The sequence below is a fragment of the Pieris napi genome, chromosome 4 (assembly GCF_905475465.1).
Source record: "Pieris napi chromosome 4, ilPieNapi1.2, whole genome shotgun sequence".
Taxonomy (NCBI): domain Eukaryota; kingdom Metazoa; phylum Arthropoda; class Insecta; order Lepidoptera; family Pieridae; genus Pieris; species Pieris napi.
In genome coordinates this window covers 168518-196337 of record NC_062237.1, presented here as the reverse complement: position 1 = coordinate 196337, position 27820 = coordinate 168518, and the positions used below count along the sequence as shown (strand labels likewise).

The window sequence follows — 27820 nt, the reverse complement described above, 5'->3', positions numbered from 1 at the left end:
AGAATCGGTTTTATGGAATCACCATAAATGTACTATTGGGAAAGGCATTTGTAAGCGATGCCAGTGAAACCCGAGCGGGTGTCGGACGCAATTGATCGGTAATCGCGTGGGGCGCGAAGGAAGTGTCGTAATGAGGTACACCTTCACACCTCACGTCCACCTCACACGGTATCGGGTTACTATGACACATGGCGTTTTGCTAATCTTGCAAATAAAAATCATTCTCTTAATATATTCCCGAATCAAAGAAAATTAAATTTATTCGCTCACCTATCTATAAATAAAAATGAATCCCTATTTCCCTTGGTCACGGCATCACGCTGTTGATTGTTGTTGTTGTGTTAGTTATTATATTATCAGGAGAATTTTTATGAAAGAAAAAAATCAAGAAAATTGTGCGGAAAAATTTAAGAATACTTAACCACCGTACAATTCAAACTTTTTTGACGTAACCCAGCGTTTGACATAACAATGACATAATGCGTGCTGCAAATATCGTCAGAGATATCTTAAACGGCTGGACCGATATGAATGATTTTATTTTGTATGCGTTTGGGTGGCACCCTGGATGGTTTAGATTCACAAATCTGCCCAGCAGATGGCGCTGCAGACGGTACTATTATTTGTTTTATACTAATCGCTTGAAATATCATGCAGGACAACGTCTGTCGGGTCCGCTAGTTATATATAATTAAAATATTATTGCGTATTGAAGCGTCAATGACCTCTGATTGTACAATACACGTAGTGTAAAATTGATAAGAGCGAGTTGTAATTACGAGTCGAGTCGAGTGCGATGTAACGAAGGTGCGAGTGTCAAATACTTAACTACAGTAATTGTTCGCGCCTCACTCGAGTGCGTCATTTCACTCTGTATTGTTTGTGTAAATAATTGTAACACCTTGTATACGCGTCTACGCTCTGCGAATTGTATGGGCTAACAAAAAACAATGAAACATTGCAAATTACGTCATGTTATATGTTTTACACGAGAAATCGGTGGTAGTTGGACTCCATGCGACAAGATGTTCGGGATCACGTAGGTTTCATCGACGCCAACTAAAGGAAGTTTTACTTTGAATTATACACAAATCGATTAAATTGCCGACTTGAACACTGAATAGTATATCTTAAATATGCCTTTTTTTCTTCCGGACTCATTCCATAAACTACTCGTATTATTTGGAAGGTGTTATTTTCACCTTTCGAGTGCCCTCCACTATAATCGGCGTTGTTTACCAAAAGATTGCCTCTCAACCGGCGAAGCGATTACAAGTTAGCTACTTAAGTACAAAATTGCACAAATAATGTTTGCACCCCAAAACGTGGACCCCTTTTCAGGACCCGAAAGCCTGCACACGTTGGCCGTTGCCGTGGCAACGGGGTCAATAACCCACGCCACGGTATGCCTTCTATGAAAATTCAATATTCTTTTTAGGCAATTATATAAATATGACGACTTTCTGAATGCTTTGCCTGAACCACATCATAGTATATCCGAAGAAAGTGTTTTCGTGAGAAATCCTCTTCGTTATCGACAACTAAATAATTAGATCCAGCAAGATAAAATAACATTTATTTTATAAATAATTTGAATTTATTTTTTATAAGAACTTTATGTTTTTTATAGTTATTTTATATTAACGTATCGTAAAACTCAAACTTACCCGTTTAATATAAAGATATTCACCTAGTATATTTCATATACTAGGTACTTATGGTGGCACCCAATGTAAGTTATGTGTGCGATTTTAAAAGTACTTATTCTATGCACTATCACTATCAAACGTCACATTTTGTAAGTAAATAAGGTAAAAGTGAAACAAAAACATTCGCGTGTCGGTACATTTGAACGAATGCGACCGCCGTGTTACAAACGAGCACACGGACAAACATACAAACACTCGAGATACCGAATCACGGGCGATTGTGGACCCTAACCGTGCAGTTCTTGTGGCATTAGAATTATAGGAAATGAAAAGTTAACGTTGTATCTGCGTCCACACGAATTCCATTTTCAAATTCTGCCGCGGAAAACTGGCTTTTCTACTCTACATGTAAATGCCAATTTCCTTTATAAAATTTGAAAACAGTTCAATGTAAACTTTATAAAACTAAAATAGAGCTCAAAATGAATTGCAAAGTATTTTCAGACAATGCGCCACGCAATGACGTTTCGATAAAGAGACCAATAGCCCTTTGCGTACGAGTGCGACGGAGAGGGGCGATCCCTGGGGAAGGCAATACTAGGGGTGCATTTTCGTCTGAAACGTCGGGATATAAAGAATCGATGTAGAAGACGTCGGAAATTTATTGTATTTTCACAATTTAAACTTTGCTTTTCAAACGCTTTCAATTGAATAAAAATTGCTTGAAAAATTGTTGATTTTTGGGTGTGACTTGAAAATTTCAAAGTCTTATGGTAACAATGCAGTGTTTGGGTTTCTACATCTGTTCGTCAAAATCATTCTATTTTAGTGGTGAAAATGCCGTGAATATATTATTTATTTAATGAAGATACAGATTACCTATCTTGTTTTATACCTTACACACAACTCCGGATTAAATGGGTTTTATAATAAGCGTATGCGTTGCTTCGTAACCGATTTTTTGTAAAAGTATTTTAATTCTTTTCGGTTTCGCTGTTCAAACAATGTTAAGTAAAGTTCTGCATATTGACTTTGTATCGAAATGACGTGAGATGACAATCGTAAGAGGTTCCACGACTATTTGAGATTTATATTCTATGCTAATGATAGAATGACCAAGGTTTTTGACAAATTAAAGTTTCATGTAGCAACTGCAAGTAGATGCTGTTCAGTGTATGAAGAGTTAGGGAACCTATCTAGCAGGGAACGGCGTGATAAAGCATTCCCTTTGCCATCGCGGCCTAGCCGACATACTTCCTAAAGATGTTACCACACTGAGCCCTAGTTTTAAAATTACAGGCGTTTGTTATTTTAATGGACTTAAATGGAATGGCTAATATTTAACAAAACATATAAGTACTTTTACATTAAAAATTTTTTTTTTTTTATGAATGGTATTTATGTTTACCAAAATTGTCATATATTTTAGAAAAGATAGCTTGTTACATATAGGTACTGTAGATATAGCATAATGTATGATGTGGTAAACTTTAATTAATACATACGATTGTACCACAAAAAACGGTTCGGTCGTCGATTTTATACTAAAATAATAAGTCCTGAGTACATACCTCGTTACAATGTCTCCTTACCACGAAGAAAGGCACACAATATCGTCAATCGTAAGGATTTGGAGAAATTGTATTAGTTGTTCCCAACAAAGAGAAGTTAGACGTACACTGATACCTTGCCTCACAAAAGTTCACAAAAACGCACAAAACACTCACTATAAAGTTATAAACTGAGAACGTAACTATTAACAAATATAATTAACAAAAAGGTATAAATATAAATGAAAATGCGTCTAACATAACCCGAGTAAAACTAAGAACAACGATAGTTTATGTTGTTTATTGAACATAATATAAAATAATCGATGCCCTGTATGGCCTTTTATATAGTATAATGTAAAGATATAATAATATAAGCGCTAAAACGACTGGTATACTCTCAGCTGAACTTTCGATTCGTGAAGTCTCCACTCAAATATGAGCCTTCTTATGACGTCATTCGCGATTCCTTAGCAATAGTCAAGTTGTTGTCAAAGCGTTCTTTCTTCAGCATAGAAACGAAGAGCCAAGTTATCGAGGTTTTTGGGTTGATAGCTACTAGAAAGGGAAATAATTAGGCCTATAGGCATGGCTTAATTTGTAATCTACAAACCCAATATCCGGGCCACGTCATGCATAGCCTCCTTACTTTGAGAGACGAGACTATGAAGACAGAGATCTGATAAAAAATGTCATTATTGACAGTTTTGTTTCAAATTCAATCATATCTTTTTGTGCCCCAGCGAGTGCCCATGAAAGGCTACGCTATAAGATGGGATTTCGTAATTGGTCACAGGTTTGTTTCAGTGATTTTTAAGTAATAATAATAATTATTAAATACCTACTGTAAACAACAGTGTACAATAGTTAACAGCAACTGTATTAAAAGAAGCAGGGCCCTCGAATGAGAGTCGCTCTTAACGTTTTTTCCTTCACAAAGCTTCTTTTAGTATGTTTGAAGTATTTCCGCGTCAACGAGCAGTCGCGAGGTTATCATACGCGGCGCTTTTGATGTTCCCACGAATATTCCTATAGAGGGATTGTGTGCTTTGCAATAGAATTACTGACGTCATTACGGTTTAGGCATTTATTTACTGTTTTCAAATGTTATTAGCATTATTAGATATTAGTAGTCGTTAGTAAGAGAAATGTGATGACATCTTCGACAAAATTCAAAATCCAGTGAAGCACTTCGCAAATAAATATACCCCAGACGCGAATATAATGTGAACAGAGCCATTCGACTGGAGCCAGTCAAAACATAACGTAAACGAACAAGCCTTTCAACATTTTTTAACCAAATCAAAAGAGTCAGTAAATTGTGAGATGTCGATATCATGAATTCCCTTTGAATTCTCGTTCGCTGCGAAAATAGTTTTCCAACTCAATAAGCAACTTGTAATATCAGTTTGTTTGAGTGACTGTATCTCTTGGGCTTATGTATCTGTACTTTAAGTACTGACTTTATGATGTTTCTAACTGCACCTATTGACTTGTACTCGGATTGACTCGTCAATCTATGAAGCAGCCGCGACGCGTTTCAATTTGTGTTATATTAGATCGTAAGCTACTGATGAAGCTACAGTTTCTTGATTTTATATTTTTTCGTCCTACCCTGCTGCTATTGCAAACGACGATTTCCTAAATTATATATTAACGAACCAAGCTATATCATGCGTAGACAAAGGTATGCTGTTTTATATTATTATTTAAGCTTAGATATTTTCTATTTATTTATTTTAGATATTTAGTTATGTCTAATATTACGCACACGTGCTCTGCAATCTGAAGTATCGAGTGCTTGCAGTTTTATTTCGTTGGAGCGCAACCAAAACCATAATATTTCAAATAAAAATATTCGATCACAGAACGCTCTCAATGATGCAATGGCATAAAACGCGTTTTTTGATAAATTCGCCAATTCACTAAAAACAAGTCCAAGTGAAAACGGCTCTATTACAGCCGGATCCTTTTACAAAATTGAACTATCAGTAAAAATATTTAGAATTGATCAAAAGTGAGGGAAATATTTTTTTAAATGTAACTCTAAGCTCAAAGACCAGGGCAATAGTTTTAAGTGGGCAGTCGAAGCAGCGCAATCAAAACGCGCGCGCTGCAGATCAAAGGGCCGCTTAATGGCTTTTAAGCGCGCTCGGGGCGGGCGGCGGCGGCGGCGGGCGGGCGGGTCGCAGCTTCAAGTAGTTAGGGCGAATTGTTGCGTACACTCGTTTTTGTTTCGGCCTCGTTGTCTAATGAAAGTCACTTGTGCTCGGCGGTGCCTCTGCGAGAGCCTCCGCTGATACGTGAGCACTGAGGGCCGCAGCCTCCTGAAACTGTTCCCATTCTAACGACAATATCTTCAAGTAGACTATTAGAGGACTCGCCTTTGTGAGACTCCGTGAATAAGAAACAGGGAAATGTCTTCCTGAGAGCTTATAGATGGACTTGTTTTGTTCTTTGTAGTCTTCTTGGTTATCTAGAAGCTATACTATTTATTGTATTTTAAACATCAATTGCAACGTGGTCTCATATCAACTAGTCTTCGAAAAGTGGAGGTAGGAATACGCTCACTGGGGTTGTTTGTAACAAGAAATTAACCACAGCGTACACTTATTCTGAACGAAAAATACGAAATGTTTATATTTATTCTTAAGGTTTTTACTTTATTAGTATAATTTACATTTATTTAAAGAGATTTCACACAAATATGATTTGAAACGATCTCAGAGTCTTAATATAACATAAATTACATAATAACGGTAATCGTGACAAATGTCAAAGGTTAAAGCAATCCAATTAAATCTATTTTGTCAGATGAAGTGTAACCCGATCGGATGAAAATTATTAATTGGATGTGATTCTTATTATCGGTGAGTTGAGCCGGTCGCGATTGTCAAAAAGAGTCTGTGCGTTCGTGAAATAATTTCGAAAATTCCATTTAAAGTTAAAACTCGATATTTTTATTGCTCTCAGACGACTGTGGCTATTGAAACGCAATCAGAAATATGAAAAGAATGCACGCTGCGTATTATTGTTGACAGATTGGGTACATATCTTTCTATATATATACAAGTGGCCAGCGCCTTCTAGGAATTGAGTCCACAGGGCATCAGACGTCTTTGTTGGCAAAGCGACTTGTTGGTCATTCATTCGACAGGACAACTCTCAGTCGGAATAGCTCGCTGTGAACTCGCGACCTAGATCCTTTCAGCTCATTTGCACTATCTCAGTTTGCCATCTGAATGTTCTACAGATATCATCCGTCTTACAAATCGTCTCTATGCTAACACATGTCAAATCTTTTCATCCCGAGCTAATGTAGAGATATGGAAGCTTTTAAGCGTAAAGTTGTCCAAATAGTGTATTATGACCTTCATCGTAGCCAATGAGTAGGTATTCCTTTGACTAGTTCAACTGTTACTTGGCATTGATGGAATCAGGAAGAAAATCACTAATTATAAATATTGTTTTGCTAAATAGCCTTTATGGGCTGAAGAGATGGAAAAGAAATATTAACTTGGGATGGAGCGACCTAAATGACTACTATTAATTGTTCGGTGATGAAATCTCGCCCCTATTTACGAATAGTTAAAATCGTAATTGTGAGAGGGTGACGATTTAGGGGATATTCGCTAATATTGACAGAAAACCCAACTTCCGGCAGAGCGCAGCACATTCCGCACAATTTGCCTCTAATTGCTGCGACTGTGTGCTCTAGTTATCTATACCACAAATAGACACCGTGTTCAAAATGGCATTAATTGTTGCGTTATAAATAATAATAAAAGAACTGTTGTACTTAAAAAAATTCAATTGTTTATTTAATTAATAGTATTGGAATCTTGAGCAAAAGGTGTCATGGGAACTGAAAACCTGATTTGTCAATAATGTAAAAAGAAATTAAAAAATAAGCTAAAAAGTAGTAAAAAGTGTGCGTCGGCCGGGAATCGAACCCGGATCAACTGCTTGGAAGGCAACTATGCTGACCATTACACCACCGACGCTGCGTACACCGAACGCGAAAATTGCCATTATTATCAACCTACTTATCTTATAACAATAAAATATATTTGTAATGAACATTGTTATTCAATTTATGTCTGCGCAGTAGTAATTTTATATTTCAATGAATAACTAGTTATTAAAACAACTAAAACGCAGTTCTCAGGTCAATGACGTCATCGGCACTAGAAGATTTCAAACGCTATTTTATGTAAAAACGCGACAAAGTAAGAACACTAGAGAGCACAATAGAGGTTGGTAAAAGTTCATATGACAGTAAATAGCGGGCTAATTAAAGTTGCACCGGCTCTAGAGTCATCTTAACCCGCGGCCGCCTACCTACCGGCGCATACCTAGACAGACAATGCCGACGGGAGAGGGCCACAGCGCACGCACCCGCCTCAGTGACATCACACGGTAATGTCAAATACATACAACAGGCCAGCTTTGAGTTACTACAAAATTTATATAAGTCATTTAATCATCAGTCAATTCATCGACACAAAATGTAACTCTAAAACATAAATCTAAGAAATAATTAGGAAAACCAAAGAAGAAGTTGCGTCTTACAATTTTGCAAACATTTGATCCTCTGCGCCTACGGTCGACTGTGGACCGCAGCATCTCGAGTGCGCGCCGTAATCAGAGCTAATAGAAGCGCGCGTTCTTTGATCTGAAACTCAAAGGGAAGGGCCCAACTCGAGACGAGCGCGACACACCGGTTAACTTTACAATTGACACTGAATTCGGACTTTTTCCCACCCACGCAGCCGCGATGTTTAACGCCTTTTCATCTAATATGACGATATTTGTATACTTAGTAGACTGAAAAGTTTAGAAAATGAAAAACGGCTTAATGTAGAAAGTTGCCAAGACTTTTATTGTTTTCGAAGTAATCTCCGTTCCTCGTCCATCATCGCATTCGATGGAATCTGGTTCAAAGCTTCCTGACGCCTAAATATTCGTGTTATATGGTTTGAACTTGACTCATACCAATGCCTAGGCTTGCCCGTATCTGCTAATAGGTCACTCTCTTATCTTCCTCTATCATGCGTCGCACAGCACTGATGTCATCTTCAGTAGTTGCTGTTAAAGGACGTCCCTCACGCGGATCATCATTGAGATTGCTACGTCCACGCTTAAACTCGTTAAGCCAATTGTAAATAGCGGCACGAGATAAGGCTTCATAAAGAAATACTAATCGCAGCATATCATAGCTTTGTTGTTGAGTAAGCCCACAACGATAGTCATAATAAATCATTTACTGAAAATTTTCTCGCGTTAGGTTAATTTTCACGTGTAACAAGAGTTTTAGATTTGCCGCCAATTCACAAAAACAAATGACAAATGAATACATTAGGTTACCAAAGAGTTCTAAAAATGACATTAAAAAAAGTTTCATTAGCAATGTTTCTAACTGGCCCGGTCTAAACATTTTCAGTGTACCGGCTTTGGAAATAAGTTGTCGAGGTAAAAGCCAATAATATTAATTTGTGATACCTCTTGGAGCATCAGCAGTCCCCATGTTATAATTAATTCTTTTGTGCCTCGATCACGAAGTGCGCCGGCCCTCAGTCAGCTTTCATTGTAGTTGGTTTAATTTGATTGTATTGTGATTCTAATCAATTTATTATTTTGTGAATTTTCTGCATCTAGGGTTATGCCACAACCGGTATCAATACACATGAAAAGCATATTAACTAGCTTATTACAAATAGTACGATAGTGAAAAGTTGTCGGGGTACACAGGTGCGGCAGGAGCCGATACTACATAAAGCACGTATTCTATTAATTTATCCGTTTATTTGAGCAAACAGAGAATCAATCACTGTCAAGCATACGATAGAGCGTATGTTTGTTCGCGATAATCCCCGGCTCGCCACTCAATAGCCGGATTATTTCCTGCGGCGTTACCTCTGCTGTTTACTTACACGTGTTCCGATAACAGACATTATCAAATACAAATTCGCCTTAAATCAACTTCCTTCAAATTATTCTTATCTCGAGCTACGATTTCCCAAACACATAACTCCACACTACAGGCTAGTGCCACTTCTGTGACTAAATAAGAAATTTATTAAATAAAAAACATCACTAAAGCTTTGGAGATAATATTCAGTTACCTTAGAAGCAGCTTACTTATCAAGATAGCGTTAACCTTGAACCATAAATAGTTAAACGGAAAGCAATTAAAAGGCGCAGGACGCCATTAGCGCGTCATCGGCGAGCTCCGACAGTGAGAGAATTATACCGACACACGGTAGAACTAATGTATGGTGACGTGCACGAAAACCAGATCGCCGTTTATAACTATCAGCGCTGCTTCAGCCCATCAATACATCTGAGCAAACAAACACACTTAAATTATGATTGCTCTACTATATAAATAAGGCCGGGGCACACGATGCTACGCAACGACTGGTTCTGAACAATATTTGTGTTCAAAAGTCAAAATCATTTATTCATATAGGTAACAAAATGTACACTTATGAACGTCAAAAAAGAAATATACATTAATTGCTTCTAATTTTACATTTACTGCCAGTTCTCAAATCAAGGGCGTAGAACGGAAATGAAGAACTGGCAATAAAATCTCCGCCACTCTTTTTAATCGCCAAGTTTTTTGTTTTACACAACGTTTGTAAGGAGCTGCAACCATTACACCATGTTCCACATGACATCTTAAGTAATAAATAATAATAAAACAAATTAAAAACAAAGATTTGTCCTCTATCAGCAGGAGGCATGGTGAAATAGGAGCACATACATTCTCGTGGGAACAACACGCAAATACATAGTCGGGTTCAATCGTGACTTGAGAAAAACAAATTGTATTATTACTTATTTACTATTTTAAGTAATGAACAATAGATGGTAACGAAAATCATCAGTCTACAAATATATGGTGATCGCTCAAACGGTAGCCTTTTAGAGGAAATAAAGGAACAATATAATTTATATAAACTTTCCCCGTCAACACACAAACCTTTTGAAAAGCGTGTTGGGTGTGTCAACGCCTTACAGGTGTAGCAAGTGAAGCTCATTGAGCGGCCCCAATTGCCCATTAACTTCATACTAGCCAATTCAAAGGTGTTCTAATAGCTTTGAGCCACTTTCATCAAGAAATATTACTCCGCTTTTGTTTACACTACGCCGTAGCTGCGCCTTGTGTGCGAATTGTTTTTATAACACATTTAGTAAGCGAATTTGTACAATCGGGTTATTTCTTTGCAAATGTTTTAATGTCATGACATTCATGTTAGGATATCTCCGAACAATCAAGAGAGCATTCATTTTGATTCCCATAATTATAGGTATAGGATAAACGCCAGGGCCTTAAATGCTATGCAATGCTCCACAGAATATATTCCGCACAAATGTGCAGACTGCAGCAAAGCCTCAAAATCCGGCGTATTGCGAAATTAACGCAACATGCCGTCACCACACTCCGCTCCGGTCAGATAACGTGCGAGCCTCTCCTAGGCCTGCAATTTCCGAAGTGTCACTCCGCACTTCCTGAGACCACGTCAAATCCAACATTTCAAATGTTGGATTCGCAACTTCATCTAATTTCGAGTATATATATATATATATATTATGATCTATATTGCGCAAGTAAAAAAAACTATAGTGTAAAGTAAATTTTAATTACAATAAAAAACAACTTTATAGTTTCGCGTTTAAAATTGATAAAAGAGTCGCCCCCGGGTGGGCTCGAACCACCAACCTTTCGGTTAACAGCCGAACGCGCTAGCCAATTGCGCCACGGAGGCATGTGAACACTAGACTCAAATTTAACATTACAAGTTTTAACTACAATTCAAGCTTGACAGAGATAGCAATATATTTTGATTTCATTACGCGTAAACCTGTTTCAAGCTTTTATAACTGGCTCAAAACCTCCGACACAAAATCCAGCAAAAAACACCCGTATTGTGTACCGAAGTTGGTTAGAAATCTCAAGACAAATCTACGGTGTGAAGTTGGATGGAATTTGTTAGTTATTTGTGTAAAGCTTACTATTAAGGTTATGTTGACAAGTTGAGTTTGTAGTGAATAATTGAGTAAATACCTAGAATAATTTACATAGTACTATCAATGTGTGTCTCTAGTAATGAATGAAGTGCACGGCATCCGTTTGAATAAGTGTGAGTGATAAAAAGTGATTTTATAACGATACGACGCTTGTTGTTTTTGTTTGGTAACAACTTTGCCTATAAAATATACAGCGGTTTATTATAAGTGAGTGAGCAAAAAGGGGAATTATTCTGAAAGTTGAACACATTTGCTCTAATAATCTGCGAAGAGAAAGGGATCTAGTTTAGTAGAAATGGCGAACAGAGTGACGGGGACCTGTTGCACAGCTTCAGTTGAGAGGGCTGGCCTGCCAGGGTTGCTGCGTGATCTGCAGAGACTATCTGAAGATCAAGACTCAGCAGATATCGTATTTATATTGGGAACTTCGGAAGAAAAGGTCTTCGCACACAAAATAATACTGATAGCCAGGTAAAAAAATTCCCGTACCGGGAATCGAACCCGAGCCTCCTGGGTGAAAGCCAGGTATCCTAGCCACTAGACCATACGGGATATACAAATTTGGTTGAAATATATTATTATAACGATTTTCGAGGATGTTATTTTTAATATAATTATTTATATTATAAGTAATTTTACAGAATTACTATTTTTCATAAATGTAAAAATAATTATAAAAAACTACTATTATTTATGTGTAGTTAAATTTGATTGCTACGTTGTTATATTAATGTTTCAACTAAAATGTAAAGTAACTAAATGTAAAAAAATATTATCGCCCCACGAATGCACGGTAATGGCGGCGTTGTGTTTCAAATGCAAATGAATCGACTCTCTGACGGCGAAACTTATAATTTGCCTAATGAAGCGCACCTCAACTTTGCTAATTATGTAAGAGGTACATTTATTAATTATGTATTCATCTTCGTATTAATTATTCAATGCTTTGTTTCGCGAAAAACACGCGACCTCCTTTACGTATTACGTTTCGACGTATAACTAACGCCATCTTCATTTAGTTTCAATAATTAATATACAGATCACACCATAGAGGGCGTAATGCCAAATGTTTTAGCTCCTATTACCAGTTCGTAAAATATCTCTAATGTAGTCAATACACTTAAATACTAAAGTGTGTCCTTTTCGCGTCACACCAGTTATAAAATATTCTAAAGGAAAATGGGGTCCGAAATCGTATCAGAAGAGGCGTTCGCATTAAATTTGCATGAGAATACCGTCCAGTAACATGTGGCGGTTGAAGAAGTGCCGAAACTTAGACAAGTTATGCAAAAAGTTATCCCGCTCACTTCGTATTTGTGAAGAAAACCTTTATATTGAGCTCGCGGATACTGACCGTGATGTATTACAAGTGCTGTCTTATAATTTTCTGTAATTTATTACATTTCTTCCAAAACTTCGAACAGAGAATCAAAGAAAAATTCTAAGCATAACTGATATGAGTTTTATTAGATATTGCTTTAAATTATAAGAGTAGCTTATATGACAATTTCTGTTTCACATATATATCTAAAATTTATTTAATTCTTTCTTTACAGCACAGAAAGACGATCTTGACTTGGTCACCTCAGTGGGTTTTATAATCTGTTTTAAATGACTTAAAGTTCACGATTGCAGCAACTAATAGATTGTATATTTGCACAAATGCAAATGCTTGTAATTGCACTCGCACCTAGTTACTTACCGCTGCCATAAAGCCTGCAGAGTGTATTCGTCTTTCAGGATCCGATTTTGATAAAACTGCAGTGTAAACCGCGGAAAGTAGAACAAGCCTTATTATACCTACTTATTTAATTGCAACTGAAGGGCTCGAAGATCTAGAGTCACGCCCTGACTCAGGTCGTAAGATTTAAGGGGGTCGAGATCTAGCGCTAAGTATGGCCCTTGCATGTAAAATCCAGTAAATCCAGTTTCAACAAGTAGTAAAACTCAGTCTTTTGACTTTGCTGTATCACTATAAAAGACATAGGTACGTCGATGTCCGACGGATAATTTGGTAGAAGCCAGTACTCGTCACCGCATAAAATTCTTAGCTCTAACAGTCAGAAAATATTTTGTGTAAACAAATAAAAGTCAAAGAAATGAAAATTTGTAAATTGACAATTCTGCGAATGTTCTTTTCGCCACGTTCAATAAAATCTCCGCCTTGAACATTTTATTTCCTCCGAGCAAATAGCGCAATCTCGACTACTATTTCCGTGTTTTGTTACTTTTAGCTGTAAAATATTACACAACCCAACCGCATTATAACTTGAATTATTTTAACTATTATTCGAAGATTTTTTTTAATTTGTTTAATTTATCGACATACTTATTTAGCTTTTGTTTTATATGCAATACATAGTTTCTGCTACGGCATGATACGGTAAAAATGGTACTCATACCTCCCCGATATATTATGTAGTATAAAATTGTTGATGTAAAAATACTTCGCATACTAATTTTATTTAAACATAGTATTAAGCACTAACTTTAAGGCTAAGAAAAACAATTCAATTTAGATCATTTTCTCATGTGTATATTTGTAGAGGTGTAAAAGTATACAGTTTAAATATCTTGCAATTATAATACAGTTTAATAGTCCTCGCGTGTAAAAATTGACTGAAAATATACAAATAAGAACTCTGATTGGCTCGACATTAGCAGCGTATAATGAGAAGATGAAAAATAACGTCGATCATGAATACTCTTCAATATCATTCGACTGAAAGCTGAAGGAAGCTGAATGTTCATTACAGTGCGGGCTGTAATTTGTACGGCAACTTGAATGGAGCGAAATTAGAATGTTCCTAGTATAGATGCCTTTGCGCTGGCAACACTGACGACTAAATTAGCGTCATCAGTCTATTTAGCGAAATAATTCTTGTGGAACGCGACACCACGTCTGTAGATTCGACTCACAAAGGATGTGAAAGTTTTAGTTATCTTTCAAGTAGTCGTTAGCTACGAAATCTATTGTAATTTTAGCGTTTTTGCACATTAAAGAGTGCAAAAGGGAAAGATGCCTCTGCGCCCTGATTAATGGCTGTTTGCTAACGCCAAGCTGTACACCACAGACTACGGCGATGCATTAATCGTTAGCCGGCTACGAGTTGCGACATTTCCAAACGTGGCGGACATTACGTGATCAATCATGGCGCCGATACAAATTGTGTTTGAGCATCCTTGACTGATTATCTTCTTACCGACACTTGTGCTGAGAACTATTTATAAGGTCATTATAAAGCATAGTACAAATTATGTTCCACCTGATAGTGGTAAAGTTACAACTTTAACAATTTTATGGAAAAAGTAATATTGTATCTATTGAAAATATTATATACTTTTGATAAAAATTGCGGCGTAGGGTTTCCTTATATCTATGACCACCGTGTATGGTTGGCTATTCGGGCAATTATGGAAGGATTTGTAAATTAGTAACAGCAAATATTCAGCACCAAAAACAATACGCGAAGCCACATCATTTGTGTGTGCTCTGTTGTCGAGCAAAGTTTGTCAGTTTGACGTTTCCTTCCCTGAGATTTACCGCGCGCTGACAGATTCATTATTGGAACAAAGTGTCGCATTTAAACTTTGCATAAAACATAAATACATGTCATTTTCAATAGTCATCACAATAATATGAACATAGTCATATAACGTAAAATATAGATTTTTCGTCTTTACGCATTACATATTAATTTTTTTTAAAGTAAAATAAATCTGAAAAAGATTCATTGTAGTGTACAAGTGATAATTATTGTAGTTTATCTACTACTAGAGTTTCTTTTGGTTCCGATAAAATTTTAAATATCTTTTGTCTATGTTTTTATTAGATATATTCAGATGTTTGTCCGTATTTCCTTTTTAGCTAATATTTTTTTCATTATTTCCGATAACGAAGTGATCAAAATTATTATTATGAGAATTGCTAACACATTAACCTTTATCAAAAAAAAAACACAAGTGAATGTAAAAATTCAGTTTAAAATAAAAAATTGTAACCTAACAAATTGAAATAATAATAATATATTCACAATATTATATAACAATATCCACATTTTATGTTATATTATAATAATACTTGTAAACAAACTAGGACTGATTATTATAGGACATACGATAATGAGGTTCGAAATTTAGTTTCACTAAATATTTCGTCAATTCACGATAAGTTAATGAGTCTATTCATAAATGCTTAATATCTATATCTATATCTATATTTACTTATATAAAAGAAAGTCGTGTTTGTTACAACACTTATAACTCGAGATCGGCTGGACCGATGTTAGTTATGTCTTTTTTGATGGATTTTTCTCCACTCCGAATAGCAGAATAAGTAATAAAATATCGGATAAGTTATCGAATAACAATAAATAAATTAATTAATTTTACGAATGCACACGGCATGTGGTGACATTTGTTGACAAAACTACGCATCATTTTACGTCGAATTCGTGTCACTTCAAGAAATTCCGAACTTGAGGTAAATGAGGAGATGCATAACCAGGCTTTGATCTTGATCGAAAACATGTGTTACCTCATCAAAAAATGTTGTAAAGCAGAAAGTGCTTTAACATGCAGTATCGCAATATTGGCGATAGAGAGAAGAGGCCTAATGTGTAAAACTGCCATTCTTCTTTTGCAATGGCAAGCAATAAAACATTTCTCTATTTGCAAAAAAGTTATCACCTTAATGAAATCCTAAAATAAGTTTAACTAAAGTAACAACGATATTATTATTAAGGCGGAACGAAGTTAGCCGGGTCAGCTAGTATTATATAAAAACAATAAAAGCCTTCCGTTAGGGCAAGCCAAGACATAATATGTAAACTTACTTACATTTACAAAATCGCCTAGTCGTGTTTATGGACGAAGCAAGACCCTTTCATAGAGTAAAGAATAATTTGATTTGACGAAATAAGATTACCAATATATAGCTCCTTAAAATTACAAATACATATGTAATTTGAAGTGTCTAATACTCTACTGGACTATGTGAAAAATTTGAGGGTTTAGTGCTGCAGCCGATTTATCTAATTGAATGTTTAACGTTTTACATTATCGATGCTGAAGTACCGGAAAGAAGTGAGGAAGATTAATGGACAATGTCGGATATTTGGGCGTCATCGGAGACGACGAACCGCGAATTAATTACGCGCCGTGTGATTAACGACATGAATCTGGTGATCAACACCAGTAATCCCTGATGTTTATCGTGTTCATCTCTAATAACTCTAATAATTTGGACGCCTATCTTCACTACATTTTGTACAACAATACTAGTAAAGCACTGTTAAGACAAAACAAACGATTAAATAAAATGTCCCATCGATTAAACCACTCGCTACCACGACGACTACCTTTGCTTAACTTACAACTCTTATAAATAGTTAATAAGCGTTCAGGGTCCGCTTAGCGAACCGTTTATCGATTCTTTATTACATGATTAAAATTGCTGTAAAACTTCTTAAGCGTTCTCACGGTGCATCAGATTTGAGTTTATAATTACTAAAGCAGGATACAGGTACCACCTATATTCTGGATAATAATTAAAAGTAAATAATTTGTCAATTTAAAGTTAAATACACTGGTTGCAACATAGCAATAGCATAAAACTCAACATCCGCTACGATATTTTCTACTTTTAGAATTCCTAGCTCTATAACATAATGCTGAAGCGATAACAATGGCTTAGTCCTGCCATGTTTGCAACTTCTATTAAAGTAAAGCAATAATTAAAAGTACTCGACTCTGTTTTCATTAACTCTTGTTTTGTTTTGTGCAGATGCAAAAGTTTCCAGAACACAAAGCGCGGCGAGGTGTGTCGCATCCCAGGGTGCACAGTGACGCCATCTGTGGGAGCGCAACCCACGCCCGTGCGGATGTCACACGTTCAACCGGAAACGTTTCGGTTGTTTATTCAGTACGTCTATACTGGAAAGGTGCTAATATTTTAATCTTATTCTTCACAAAGAACTAACGCAATTGTATTCTAAATTTCATCCTTATTTTGGTACTGAAGGTTAAGCGCCATCTGTCGCCAAATAGCGCCATATACTTACAAATCTTTTAAAATTTAATACATTTCTTTAGTTTGAGATTTTTGCCATAAAGATAACGTAATATAATATTCTCTGTGAAGCTGTTATTACAAGATTCGAGAGTATTTGAAATGATGACGTTAGCCGCGGACCTCGGGGTAGAGGACTTGCGAGCGGCCTGTGAAGACCACGTCACGTCTACTCTAAGTGTTGAAAGTGCCTGCACTTTACTTGCAGCTGCTTTGGAAATTCAAGATCGACCAGGTTTGGCTCATCTAAACATCAATTTCAATATCATCTATAAGTGCGATGGTGGTGTAATGGTCAGCATAGTTGCCTTCCAAGCAGTTGATCCGGGTTCGATTCCCGGCCATCGCACACTTTTTATTCTTATAAAGAATATTATATTAAAGCCCTTTCGCTTTGCTCATCAAAAATGTTTTATAAATACTTCAATATTAACTCGATTCGGTATAATATTAATATTGAATTATTATTAATTTTGTAAAATATGCCGACATACACAGAACTTGTCAAGTAATAAAAATAAGATACATATATACGAATAATATATAAAAAAAATATTTTTGCGTGTTGTTGAAACTAGAATATATTAGTATCCCAAAGAAAAAATTGTTTCCATTTTTCTGCGAGCTTCATAAGTTTGACATTCGACTTGAGCGTTGACAATTGTTCAGATTCGGCGTATAATAATTTTGCGGAGTATATATTTCTTCTTGTTAAGTGTCAAAACGTTAAACCCACGCGATATTGTATACCATTACCAATGACAGTTAGTCTTGTATAGTCTGTAGTCTGTACTCTGTAGAGTAAGTAAAAGTATAGACAATAGACATTAGCTGTAGACAACGGTGAACGGAATTCACAAAATAGACGCCGGTTCGCGTAAATTACAGCTTTCTTCAGAGTTCAAGTAAATAAGTATTAAATAAATTAACGAAATGGCGTACAAAGGCCCACCAAAAGTTCAAAAAGTGATGGTGCAGCCCATCAACCTTATCTTCAGATATCTACAAAACAGGAGTCGTGTACAAATTTGGCTGTACGAAAACGTAAACCTGAGAGTGGAGGGTCACATTGTTGGTTTTGATGAATACATGAACATTGTACTTGACGAAGCCGAAGAAGTTCACATGAAGACTAAGAATCGAAAACAAATTGGACGTATTATGATGAAGGGAGATAATATAACTTTGATACAAAACGTGAATCCGACTCCGTCTGGATGAACTTAGGTTATAAGTGATGGACATTCCTAGGTCTAAATAAATTGAAGTAATACAGTTATGGTGAACTTACTCTCAGAACTTGTGTTATTTTATAATTAAATATAAGTACCTTAACCAAATCGGCTTTTATTTTATTATCAAAAACTACTATATATTCAAATCCCAGTTTTAATCACCAAAACAAATTATTACATTAAGATTTACTGTGCTACTTTACATAATAGCTCCGATAAATTGATTTGATATTAAGATTGAATTATTTTGGGCAAGGTGGTAAGAGTGCATCATCATTTATGGAGAGGTGCATAGCATTTATTGGTGATAATGCAGCGGAGTGTGTCAAGACAAATGCATTTCTCAATCTGCCTAAAGAAGCACTTGTAAAACTCATCTCCTCGGATTTTGTAAGTAATATATTATGATTTCTACAAAGACTAGCAAATATATGCCTATGTCACTACCTCACATCTGTTGTAATAGGATAAAAAGTTGACAATTTTGTATTTACCTTGACCTTATAAATATAATAATAAAATAAAGTAGAAACTTGTTCTAATCAACTTTCTTCAAACTGCTTTTGTAGATTAGGGTTCTCGTACAGATAATGTCCTACAACAATATTTCCTTAAGAAATTATGATGTGTACATTAAATTCTGTGTCAGTTGTGTTTAGAGGAAGAAGAAGTTTGGCGTTGTGGTCTAGCTTGGGCCAAACAACGTGCTGGAGTGACACAACCAACTGCACACTGGACAGAAGAAGAACGAGCAAGAGTGTGTCACCATCTTGCACCACTAATGCACCACATACGGCTCCTGCTTATTGGTTAGGCATGTTTGAATTTATAGCTGATTCACTTTATTTCAATGATTCACAACTTGCAAATCTCTTCTTCTCTTCTCTATAAACCTTAAACATGTATTTTAGTAAGTATTGTTAAAAAAAAGTTAATTATGTCATTTCATATGCAGCTAGTTCTATTACGGAATTATTTTAGATAGTGCAGTGTTTGCGGAAGAAGTAGAGCCAACTGGTGCGGTGCCGATGGAACTCTCCTTAGAGCGTTACCGACGTGCGGCACTCCACGCAGCCCGTGCAGATCCCGACAAACTCACTCAACCCAGGTATAGCCTATATCTACTCACACATATCACAATTGACGATAAAACAGAGTATTGTTTGTTCAACTTCTACAATCAGCTTATATTGTATTATAACAAAGCGTACCAAATCCAAGACCGTCATCGCACTTGTGAGTGAGTGCCCATGGGCGGCGAAATCACTTATCGAGTAAATAACTTACAGAACTAGATAAAGCCGACGTTGCAGTCAACCAGTTAGTCAACTCTATACATTCCCAGAAGTTCGCAACTTTACTTTTTGGCGTTTTACATTTCATTAATGGCTAGTTTATACTGTACACTGAGTACTGCACTGCATATGACAAGTAAGACGCGGATAGGCCGCCTATTTAATACAAGACTAGTTTCCAATGAAAGAAATAGAATAAAGAAGACGTTAAATTTAGATTTGTTGCCGATTTTAAATAAAAGCGAATTTTTTTGTTTTCTCTTAATTATGTAGACGAACTGTTCAGTCAAATCATGAACTACATACCTATTATTTTGAATTTTCAGGCTTGCTGTAAATATGTTTGCCGGATCTGTCATCCTACAACAAGACAAAAGTGGTTTCCAAACAGTAATTAACAGTTGGTAATAATTATTAACCTTGTACTTTATAGCTGTAGGTATATTAAACAATAGCACAATAATTGTTTACAGTATTATTATTATTACTTGACATGATTCTTTATAGAAGATGGAGTTGGTATTTTTTTCTAATAAGCTAGTTAATTGACTGCAGATGTTCAAATAGAACAGAAATTGTATTAATACTTCTCATAACATATCTTGTTTAATGGCAAGACTTGTAAAATTCAAAAATAGATACAAATTATTTAGAAGGAAAATAGGTATTAATTAAGTATTCAAAGCCATGGACTCCAAAACTTAAGTCTAAAAGCTAAACAAATTAAATTGGTTGGAAAAGTCCCTTAGTAACAACAAATTAGCGACTGACTCGGTTGCTTAAGAAACAATTATTGTTATTAAAATAAATAATCACACCAACTGGTTTTCTTAAGTTTTGTTACTATGTTTATTATACATACCTATGACTTATAAATTTATTACAGGTGTGGAACACCAAAGCAGTGTTGGAGGCTGGTCTTCAGGGCTTCAACACATGGCTTTTCTGCGCAAGCTTTTCATTCACATTGTGATGGAATATCACCTGTCTTATTACTCGTACAAGTACTAGAAATTTATTAAGTTTTATTTTACACTCAAAACTACAAAATGAATAAATAGCTATTGGAACTACAACCTGTGTCGTTTACTAGATCATTTTTCTTCATAGGCAAGTTGCTTGAGACACACTGTCAATATTTCAGTCTTAGACATGCTTTGTTTTTAATAACCTTAATTCATTTTCTATCCCCGGTGAAACCGCGGTTAAGTACTTTCTTTACTGCCGAAAGCCGAAGTTTAGTAAAATTTAAATAAAAGTAACATTAACAAATATCAGCAGGCATAATAGGACAGTCATAAATAATAAAATTTAAAAGAAAATTTTAATATGATTTATTATTATCTAAAGCAATGTTTCAGTTGTCTCGGGGGCCGGTGATAGGTGGTTGGTGCGAGACGGGGTGGGCGAGTGGGGCTGGGGGTGGTGCAGGAGGATACATTCCCGCGGAGAGGGGGCTCCTCTTCGCTCTCACCGACCCACCCGCGCTGTATACGCTCACCAAGAAGGCGTTTGCGCTCTGCTACCATCCAGAGTATGTATCATTATTCTTTTAAGGGCATATGAGATGTTTAGCTTTAAGTTTAAAATCTTACTTTCATGTACTGTCGACAGATGCGGACCAATATTTGGCGCCGGAGCAGACTTACTGATCTCTAATAATTGCAATACAAATTCAGAGAGCTACAGCAACCTCCACTCTTACGGCGATTCGTTGTCCCCAGCCTCTCTAACACCTGAGTACATCTTCACCGTTCGGGACTACGAAATATTCACTATTAAACATAATTAACTGTGTTTTTCATATATATACATAAAATATAAATTTTGATTTATTGTTATATTCTGTACACATTTAGAATAAAAGTTTTACATACGAAATTGCTGAATAAAAAGTATTTTTATTTTATATATCATTTTAATGATGATTCAATTTGGAGTATCTAATTTCATATTAAATTCAATAAGTATCTTTATACTGTTACAAACAAATAAAGGGTTTTTAAAAATATATACAATAATTATCTTTTTTTTTTTTTATAAAACGGGGCAAACGGGCAGGAGGCTTACCTGATGTTAAGTGATAACGCCGCCCATGGACACTCTCAATGCCAGAGGGCTCGCGAGTGCGTTGCCGGCCTTTCAGGAATCGGCACGCTCTTTTCTTGAAGGACCCTAAGTCGAATTGGTTCGGAAATACCTCAATGGGCAGCTGGTTCCACAAAGTGGTGGTGCGCGGCAAAAACTGCCTTGAAAAACGCTCAGTTGTGGAACGGCGGACGTCGAGGTGATACGGGTGGAATTTCGTACTCTGCCTCGACGTCCGATGACGAAACTCAGCTGCAGGTATTAATCCGAACAACTCCTCTGAACACTCTCCATGGTAAATGCGGTAGAAGATGCAGAGTGACCCCACATCTCTACGCAACGCCAAAGGATCAAGCCGCTCGGAAAGGGATTGGTCATCAAAAATCTCGTTTTATTATGTTTAAATAAGCTTTGCCTGGAATAGATTTCATTGAAACTGGCATAAAGTTAAAACTATTGCCATAATATTAAAAAAAAATAGATTTCATGCAACTGACTACGCATGAATTATGAAATCTATTCTGAGCAAGTGACATGGGATTAAGTATTTGATTCGTAATTTGATTAGTTTTTTTCAACCATAGCCCTTAAATTAATATGACAGCCACATTAAATTAAAATATGTATTTAATTATATTATAGTTAAGTTTAATTACATTTGTACAGAGAAAATATGGTAACTTGTATGTAAAATCATCAAATTAAAATTGACACTAATATGTAGATTACATCATCAAGAGAAACATAGGGCTTACATCTGCGGAAACAGCAGTCATAAAGAGAGAAGGCGACATAGATCGGGATTAAGTTTTTTTTTGGGCGGGAACTCCAAAAAGAGCGCGCGTACATTTTAAGTTTTTATTAATTTTATTTTAAATTTTAGTTATTTTAGTTTAAAATTTAGTGTAAATATCAGAATTTAGAGGTGGTGTCTGTTGGAAATGGAGGGTAACGAGGGGGGCGGGGATAACCCGCCCACCTCAAATAAACGTCCTCGCGTGGAGGATCGTGGTGGTGACTTCAAGGAGGACAATAGAGTTGGCGGTGGCGGTGAGCGAAAAGACTCCTATTTACCGTTTTTCAAACCTAATTATAAAAGACTTTATCCCGAAAACTCAGTTAATACTGACTTTAAAGTATTTGTTGAATCTACCAATAAGGATAGACTGGGCAACAAGAGCCCCATATACTTAAATCACATTTTTTCAACTGAAATTAAAGGTGTGACGGCAATTCAAAGAGTGAATGCCAGTAAAATTGCAGTTATATTTAAACAATATAATACGGCAAATAACTTTATCAACAATGCATCATTCTTAAAAAAATACGACATGAAAGCTTCCATTCCTGCTACGCAGATAGAAAAGACAGGAATCATAAGATTCGTTCCCACTAACATTTCAAATAAAGAGTTGTACAGTAGGCTAACGTCAATTTATGAAATTATTGCAATCAGAAGATTCACAAAAAAAGTTGGTCATGAATATGTTCCTTTACAAACTGTAAGCATCACATTTCTATCCAATATTCTACCAGACAATATTTAATATGATTTATTCTCTTATAGAGTTTTTGATTATATACCACCGTTACGGCAATGTTTCAAATGTTTCAAGTTTAACCATTCAGCAAAAATCTGTAACGGTAAACAAAAATGTTCAGTTTGTGGAGGTGAGCACTTATATAAGGAATGCGACAAGCCAACTGAAATCTGTTGTGTTAATTGCAGCGGACCTCATCTAGCTATTTCAAAAATATGTCCAATTAAAATGAAGAAAATTATGGAAAAAAAGACTAAAATTACTTATGCAAGTGCTACCTTAACTAAACAAATAAATGACAATGACTTTCCACCACTACCAACATCAAAAACACCTGTATATAATAATGTAAATAAATCTGTATATAAATCTGTAAATAAGCCTGTATATAATTCTGTAAATAATCATATAGATAATGTAAATAAACAACAAGACATTAAAAATGAAATTGTCTCTAACAATGATGTACTTATGGCCCTTGTTCAGACATTGGTGGAGCTAGGCAATAAGGGTGATAATTCACCTACTACAGTGAAAATAATTAGGGATATCTTAATTAAAAATCTAAAATAATGGATCTAGGTCCTACACAGTCTAAGCTATACAACATTCAAAGTGCCAATAGTAAAAAACCCCTGCTCATTCAATTCTTGAAACAACAAAACATTGATATATGCCTACTTAACGAAACGTGGTTCAAAGATAACACATTTAAAATACCAGGTTACAATATTTATAATAAAAATTCAAAGAATAGTCATAATGGTGTGGCAATATTAATTAAACCATACCTCAAGTACAATATTATTAACACTAGATTCTATGAGGACATTCAAACTGCTGCTCTGAATCTATCAACAGTAAGCGGTAGTTTGACTGTTCTTTGTGTTTACTGTCCACCTACTAGTCGTCATATCAGATTAAATAGATTACATAGTATAATTAATAATCTTCCAAAACCAATATTTGTAAGTGGTGACTTTAATGCTCACCATATAGCATTTGGTTGTTTATCTAGTAAGAGTCGAGGCCACAGCTTATTTAATATTATTGATGACTTAGATTTATGCATTTTGAATGATGGTAGTTTTACAACTGTCAACCAACCCAGACGAAATCCTTCTGCTATTGATGTTAGCTTCATCAGTGCTAGTCTTGCATCTATGTGTGAATGGTCTGTACATGACAATGCCATGGGTAGTTATCATTACCCTACAATAACAGAAATATCCTTAACTATTGATAAATATCACATTGGTTCACCAGTAGACAGATTTTTATATAAAAAGGCAGATTGGACTTAATACAACACTCTTTCCAGAACAGTTTTCAATAATTTTATCATAAATTTTGATGACCCTATATTAACTTATAGTGCTTTCTGCTCTTGTTTGGATACATTAATAACTATGACAATACCTAAACTTTCAAAATCAAACAGTTTCAAAAGTAGATTGCCCACACCCTGGTGGAATGATATTTGTGAACAAAGTGTCATTGCATCTTATAATGCTTTAAAATTATATAGAAATGTACCATCCATAGAGAATTATATTAACTATAAAAGAAAGGATGCACAGAAAAAAGAACCATAGCAGAGCAGAAAAAAATTGGTTGGAATAATCTAACTAATACTTTCAGTAGAACAACACCCATTAGTAAGATTTGGAATTTACTTAAAATCTTTAAACGTGTTAAAAGTCATGTAGAGATGAATTCATACCAACCTTTTTAGATAACATAACAGATAATAGTAATTTAAGTGAGACTAGTAACCTGAATATTTATTTTAACTTAAACAATGACAATCAAAATTCTAAATTTTTACTTGAACCCTTTACTTGGTCAGAATTTGCAATAAGTTTACAATCTAGACGTAATACAACACCTGGTATGGATGACTACCCTTATCTATTGATTAAAAATTTGGATGAATCGGCTCAAAAAATATTTCTAGACATTCTCAATCTTCTTTGGCTTAACAACTATATTCCACAGGCATGGAAAACACAGTGTGTTATTCCAATACTTAAACCAGACAAAGCACCAGAATTTGCTAGCTCATATAGACCAATATCTTTATCTTCATGTCTTGGCAAAATTTTTGAATCAATGTTAAAAGTCCATCTTGACTGGTATGTTGAAGCTAATCACATCATTCCCAATGTCCAATATGGCTTTAGACGAGGGCGAAGCTGTGCTGATAGTTTCATCTCTTTAATATCTGATCTGAAACATGGGAAGGAAAATAATTTACATACTGTTTGTATATTCCTTGATGTTCAAGGTGCCTTTGACAGTATAGATCCTGGTATACTTGTGAAAGTTATGTCAGGGCTGGCAATACCGGGACAACTCTGTAAATGGATATATAACTTCTTAAATGAAAGGACAGTGTATGTAAAACACAATAATATACTATATGGTCCAAAATCTGCCTCGAGAGGCACAATGCAAGGTGCTACCTTATCCCCTTTATTGTATAATATTTATACTAGTGAAATTTGCAACTTCTTAGACAATGTAAACAATAATGTAAATATTTTACAATTTGCTGATGACATCGTTTTGTACAGTAGTAACTATAATTTACAAGTAGCAACAGACAGTATTAATGTAGCTTTATCCCAATTGTTTTATTATTATAATGACATTTTACATTTAAAAATTAACCCATCCAAGAGCAATGTTATGATATTCAGCAAGGATACACCAATCTATAATGTTATTTATAATGGTGAAATTATAAACAAGGTAACCAATAAGAAATTTTTAGGAATAGTAATAGATCAGAAATTAAATTTTGAAACACATATTAAACATATTTCCAAAAATGCTTTAAGAGGTCTTAATATTATGAAATGTCTTGCTGGAGTATCATGGGGTGCAGACCCCAAAATACTATCTTTAATATACAAATCGATTGTCAGAAGTCATTTTGATTATAGCTCCTTAGCTTATTTAAATAGTCCACATGTAAATAAACTTGATTTATTACAGAACAAGGCTTTGAGAATTATATCTGGTGCAATGTGCTCAACTCCCATAAGGGCCATGGAAGTTGAGACAAAAGTTATGCCATTAATATTAAGACGACTCTTACTTGCACACAGGTACTGTCTCAAATTACTATCTTCTAATAGTATGCAAATAGTTAAAAAGATTGCACCACACCTAGACATTACTCCTTCTTAATTATTAACTGGAATAAGTCTTCTTAATAAATATACAACACCTTTGTCCACAATATATCTGGAAATAAATAATAAGTATAAAAAGACCAGAAAACAGTCCCTTTGGCCATGTTACTTTAGCAGCTATCACTCCATTTCACATTCAGTAAATACTATCTCAAGTACAATTAATAATAATGCTGATATGATGCAATTCTTGTCACAAAATATTAGATATTACACTATATACACTGATGGCAGCAAAGGAAATAATCACGTTCATGCAGCCTTTTATGATTCAAATGCCAAGTTTTCTCAAAGCTTTGTTTTGAATAGATCTTGATCCATTTTTACTGCAGAGGCTTATGCCGTTTATCAGGCTTTACTGCAAATTAGTGTAATTAATAATTATAAATACTTTTTAATAATAACGGATTCTTTAAGTCTGATAAAGAGTCTAAGTAATGTTTCTGTAAAATATAAAACCAACTATATTTTGACCTATTGTTTAAATATCATCTTAAGAATGTAAATATATATTTTATGTGGGTGCCTTCACATAAAGGCATAACCGGCAATGAAAAAGCTGACAAAGCTGCCTGCATGTGAGGCTATAAACAGTATTGACGTTACAGACTCAGTATCCGTATTCCGTTCCTTTTACTGATTATTTTCTAAATATTAAGGAAAACATTTACACTCTGTGGACAGAAATGTGGAAGAAAGACCAAGAAAGTGGTATGGAAGTATCCAAGATAACATACCTGTTAAACCATGGTATGACAAATTGAAATCTAGTGAAAGTAGAGATTTCATTACAACAATAAACAGATTGAGATTTGGTCATAATATTGCGCCGTCACACCTAGCAAGACTTGGGATTGTTTGAAACAATCAATGTAATCATTGTCAAGCAGAAGAAGGAACGATCCACCACATTATTTTTGATTGCCAAAGTTTTCTCATTCAAAGACTTGTGCTGGCTAGTGAACTTAGTGTTACCAATGCATATAAGTGTGTTTCTTCCTCCCGCCCGCCGCTCCTCAACGTTTTACTAAAAGATCCAACATCCTATAAACCTATTTATAATTACATAAAAAATACAATTCAAACAATTTAAGTTATTAAATTTAGTGAAGTGAAGTTAGTGTCGCCAAATTATATGAACAAATACATATTCCA

The 27820-nt window shown here is 35.3% G+C and overlaps 2 protein-coding genes, 1 long non-coding RNA gene and 4 other non-coding genes across 8 annotated transcripts; 3 read left to right on the top strand and 4 right to left on the bottom strand.

Moving 5' to 3' along the window:
* Nucleotides 1–7131: 7131 nt before the first annotated feature.
* Nucleotides 7132–7203, bottom strand: Trnag-ucc. Its single transcript has one exon. It is a non-coding gene; the product is annotated as a tRNA-Gly (tRNA).
* A 3697-nt stretch (nucleotides 7204–10900) lies between these two features.
* Nucleotides 10901–10974, bottom strand: Trnan-guu. The gene has a single exon. It is a non-coding gene; the product is annotated as a tRNA-Asn (tRNA).
* A 156-nt stretch (nucleotides 10975–11130) lies between these two features.
* LOC125048572 lies at nucleotides 11131–21836 on the top strand. Its single transcript, XM_047647312.1, has 10 exons — nucleotides 11131–11707; nucleotides 17022–17178; nucleotides 17379–17541; nucleotides 18798–18931; nucleotides 19191–19350; nucleotides 19523–19649; nucleotides 20163–20240; nucleotides 20723–20840; nucleotides 21198–21370; nucleotides 21451–21836. Exons 1-10 carry the CDS (start codon nucleotides 11532–11534, stop codon nucleotides 21626–21628), a joined length of 1464 nt encoding a protein of 487 aa, XP_047503268.1. The 5' UTR covers nucleotides 11131–11531; the 3' UTR covers nucleotides 21629–21836.
* Nucleotides 11717–11788, bottom strand: Trnae-uuc. Its single transcript has one exon. It is a non-coding gene; the product is annotated as a tRNA-Glu (tRNA).
* Nucleotides 17584–17655, top strand: Trnag-ucc. The gene has a single exon. It is a non-coding gene; the product is annotated as a tRNA-Gly (tRNA).
* On the top strand, nucleotides 18128–18646 carry LOC125048573 (probable small nuclear ribonucleoprotein E). The gene has a single exon (XM_047647313.1). It carries the CDS (start codon nucleotides 18240–18242, stop codon nucleotides 18525–18527), a length of 288 nt encoding a protein of 95 aa, XP_047503269.1. The 5' UTR covers nucleotides 18128–18239; the 3' UTR covers nucleotides 18528–18646.
* Nucleotides 18683–27780, bottom strand: LOC125048575. Of its 2 annotated transcripts, XR_007116844.1 has the most exons (7): nucleotides 27403–27780; nucleotides 26569–26717; nucleotides 22581–25694; nucleotides 21432–21597; nucleotides 20699–20843; nucleotides 20143–20196; nucleotides 18683–19434 (listed from the first exon to the last, which is right to left on the bottom strand). It is a non-coding gene; the product is annotated as an uncharacterized LOC125048575 (long non-coding RNA). The 2 variants fall into 2 exon arrangements; XR_007116843.1 differs by lacking the exons at nucleotides 26569–26717; nucleotides 27403–27780 and having other exon boundaries at nucleotides 22581–26538.
* Between the last annotated feature and the right edge of the window lie 40 nt (nucleotides 27781–27820).

What these genes read in the sequence shown, in the direction of transcription:
- LOC125048572 (XM_047647312.1), top strand. Translation starts at nt 11,532, where the DNA reads ATGGCGAACAGAGTGACGGGGACCTGTTGCACAGCTTCAGTTGAGAGG. An exon ending in GGAAATTCAAGATCGACCAG is followed by an intron (nt 17,542 to 18,797) that starts GTTTGGCTCATC and finishes ATTTTGGGCAAG; the next exon opens with GTGGTAAGAGTGCATCATCA. An exon ending in CATACGGCTCCTGCTTATTG is followed by an intron (nt 19,351 to 19,522) that starts GTTAGGCATGTT and finishes GAATTATTTTAG; the next exon opens with ATAGTGCAGTGTTTGCGGAA.
- LOC125048573 (XM_047647313.1), top strand. Translation starts at nt 18,240, where the DNA reads ATGGCGTACAAAGGCCCACCAAAAGTTCAAAAAGTGATGGTGCAGCCC.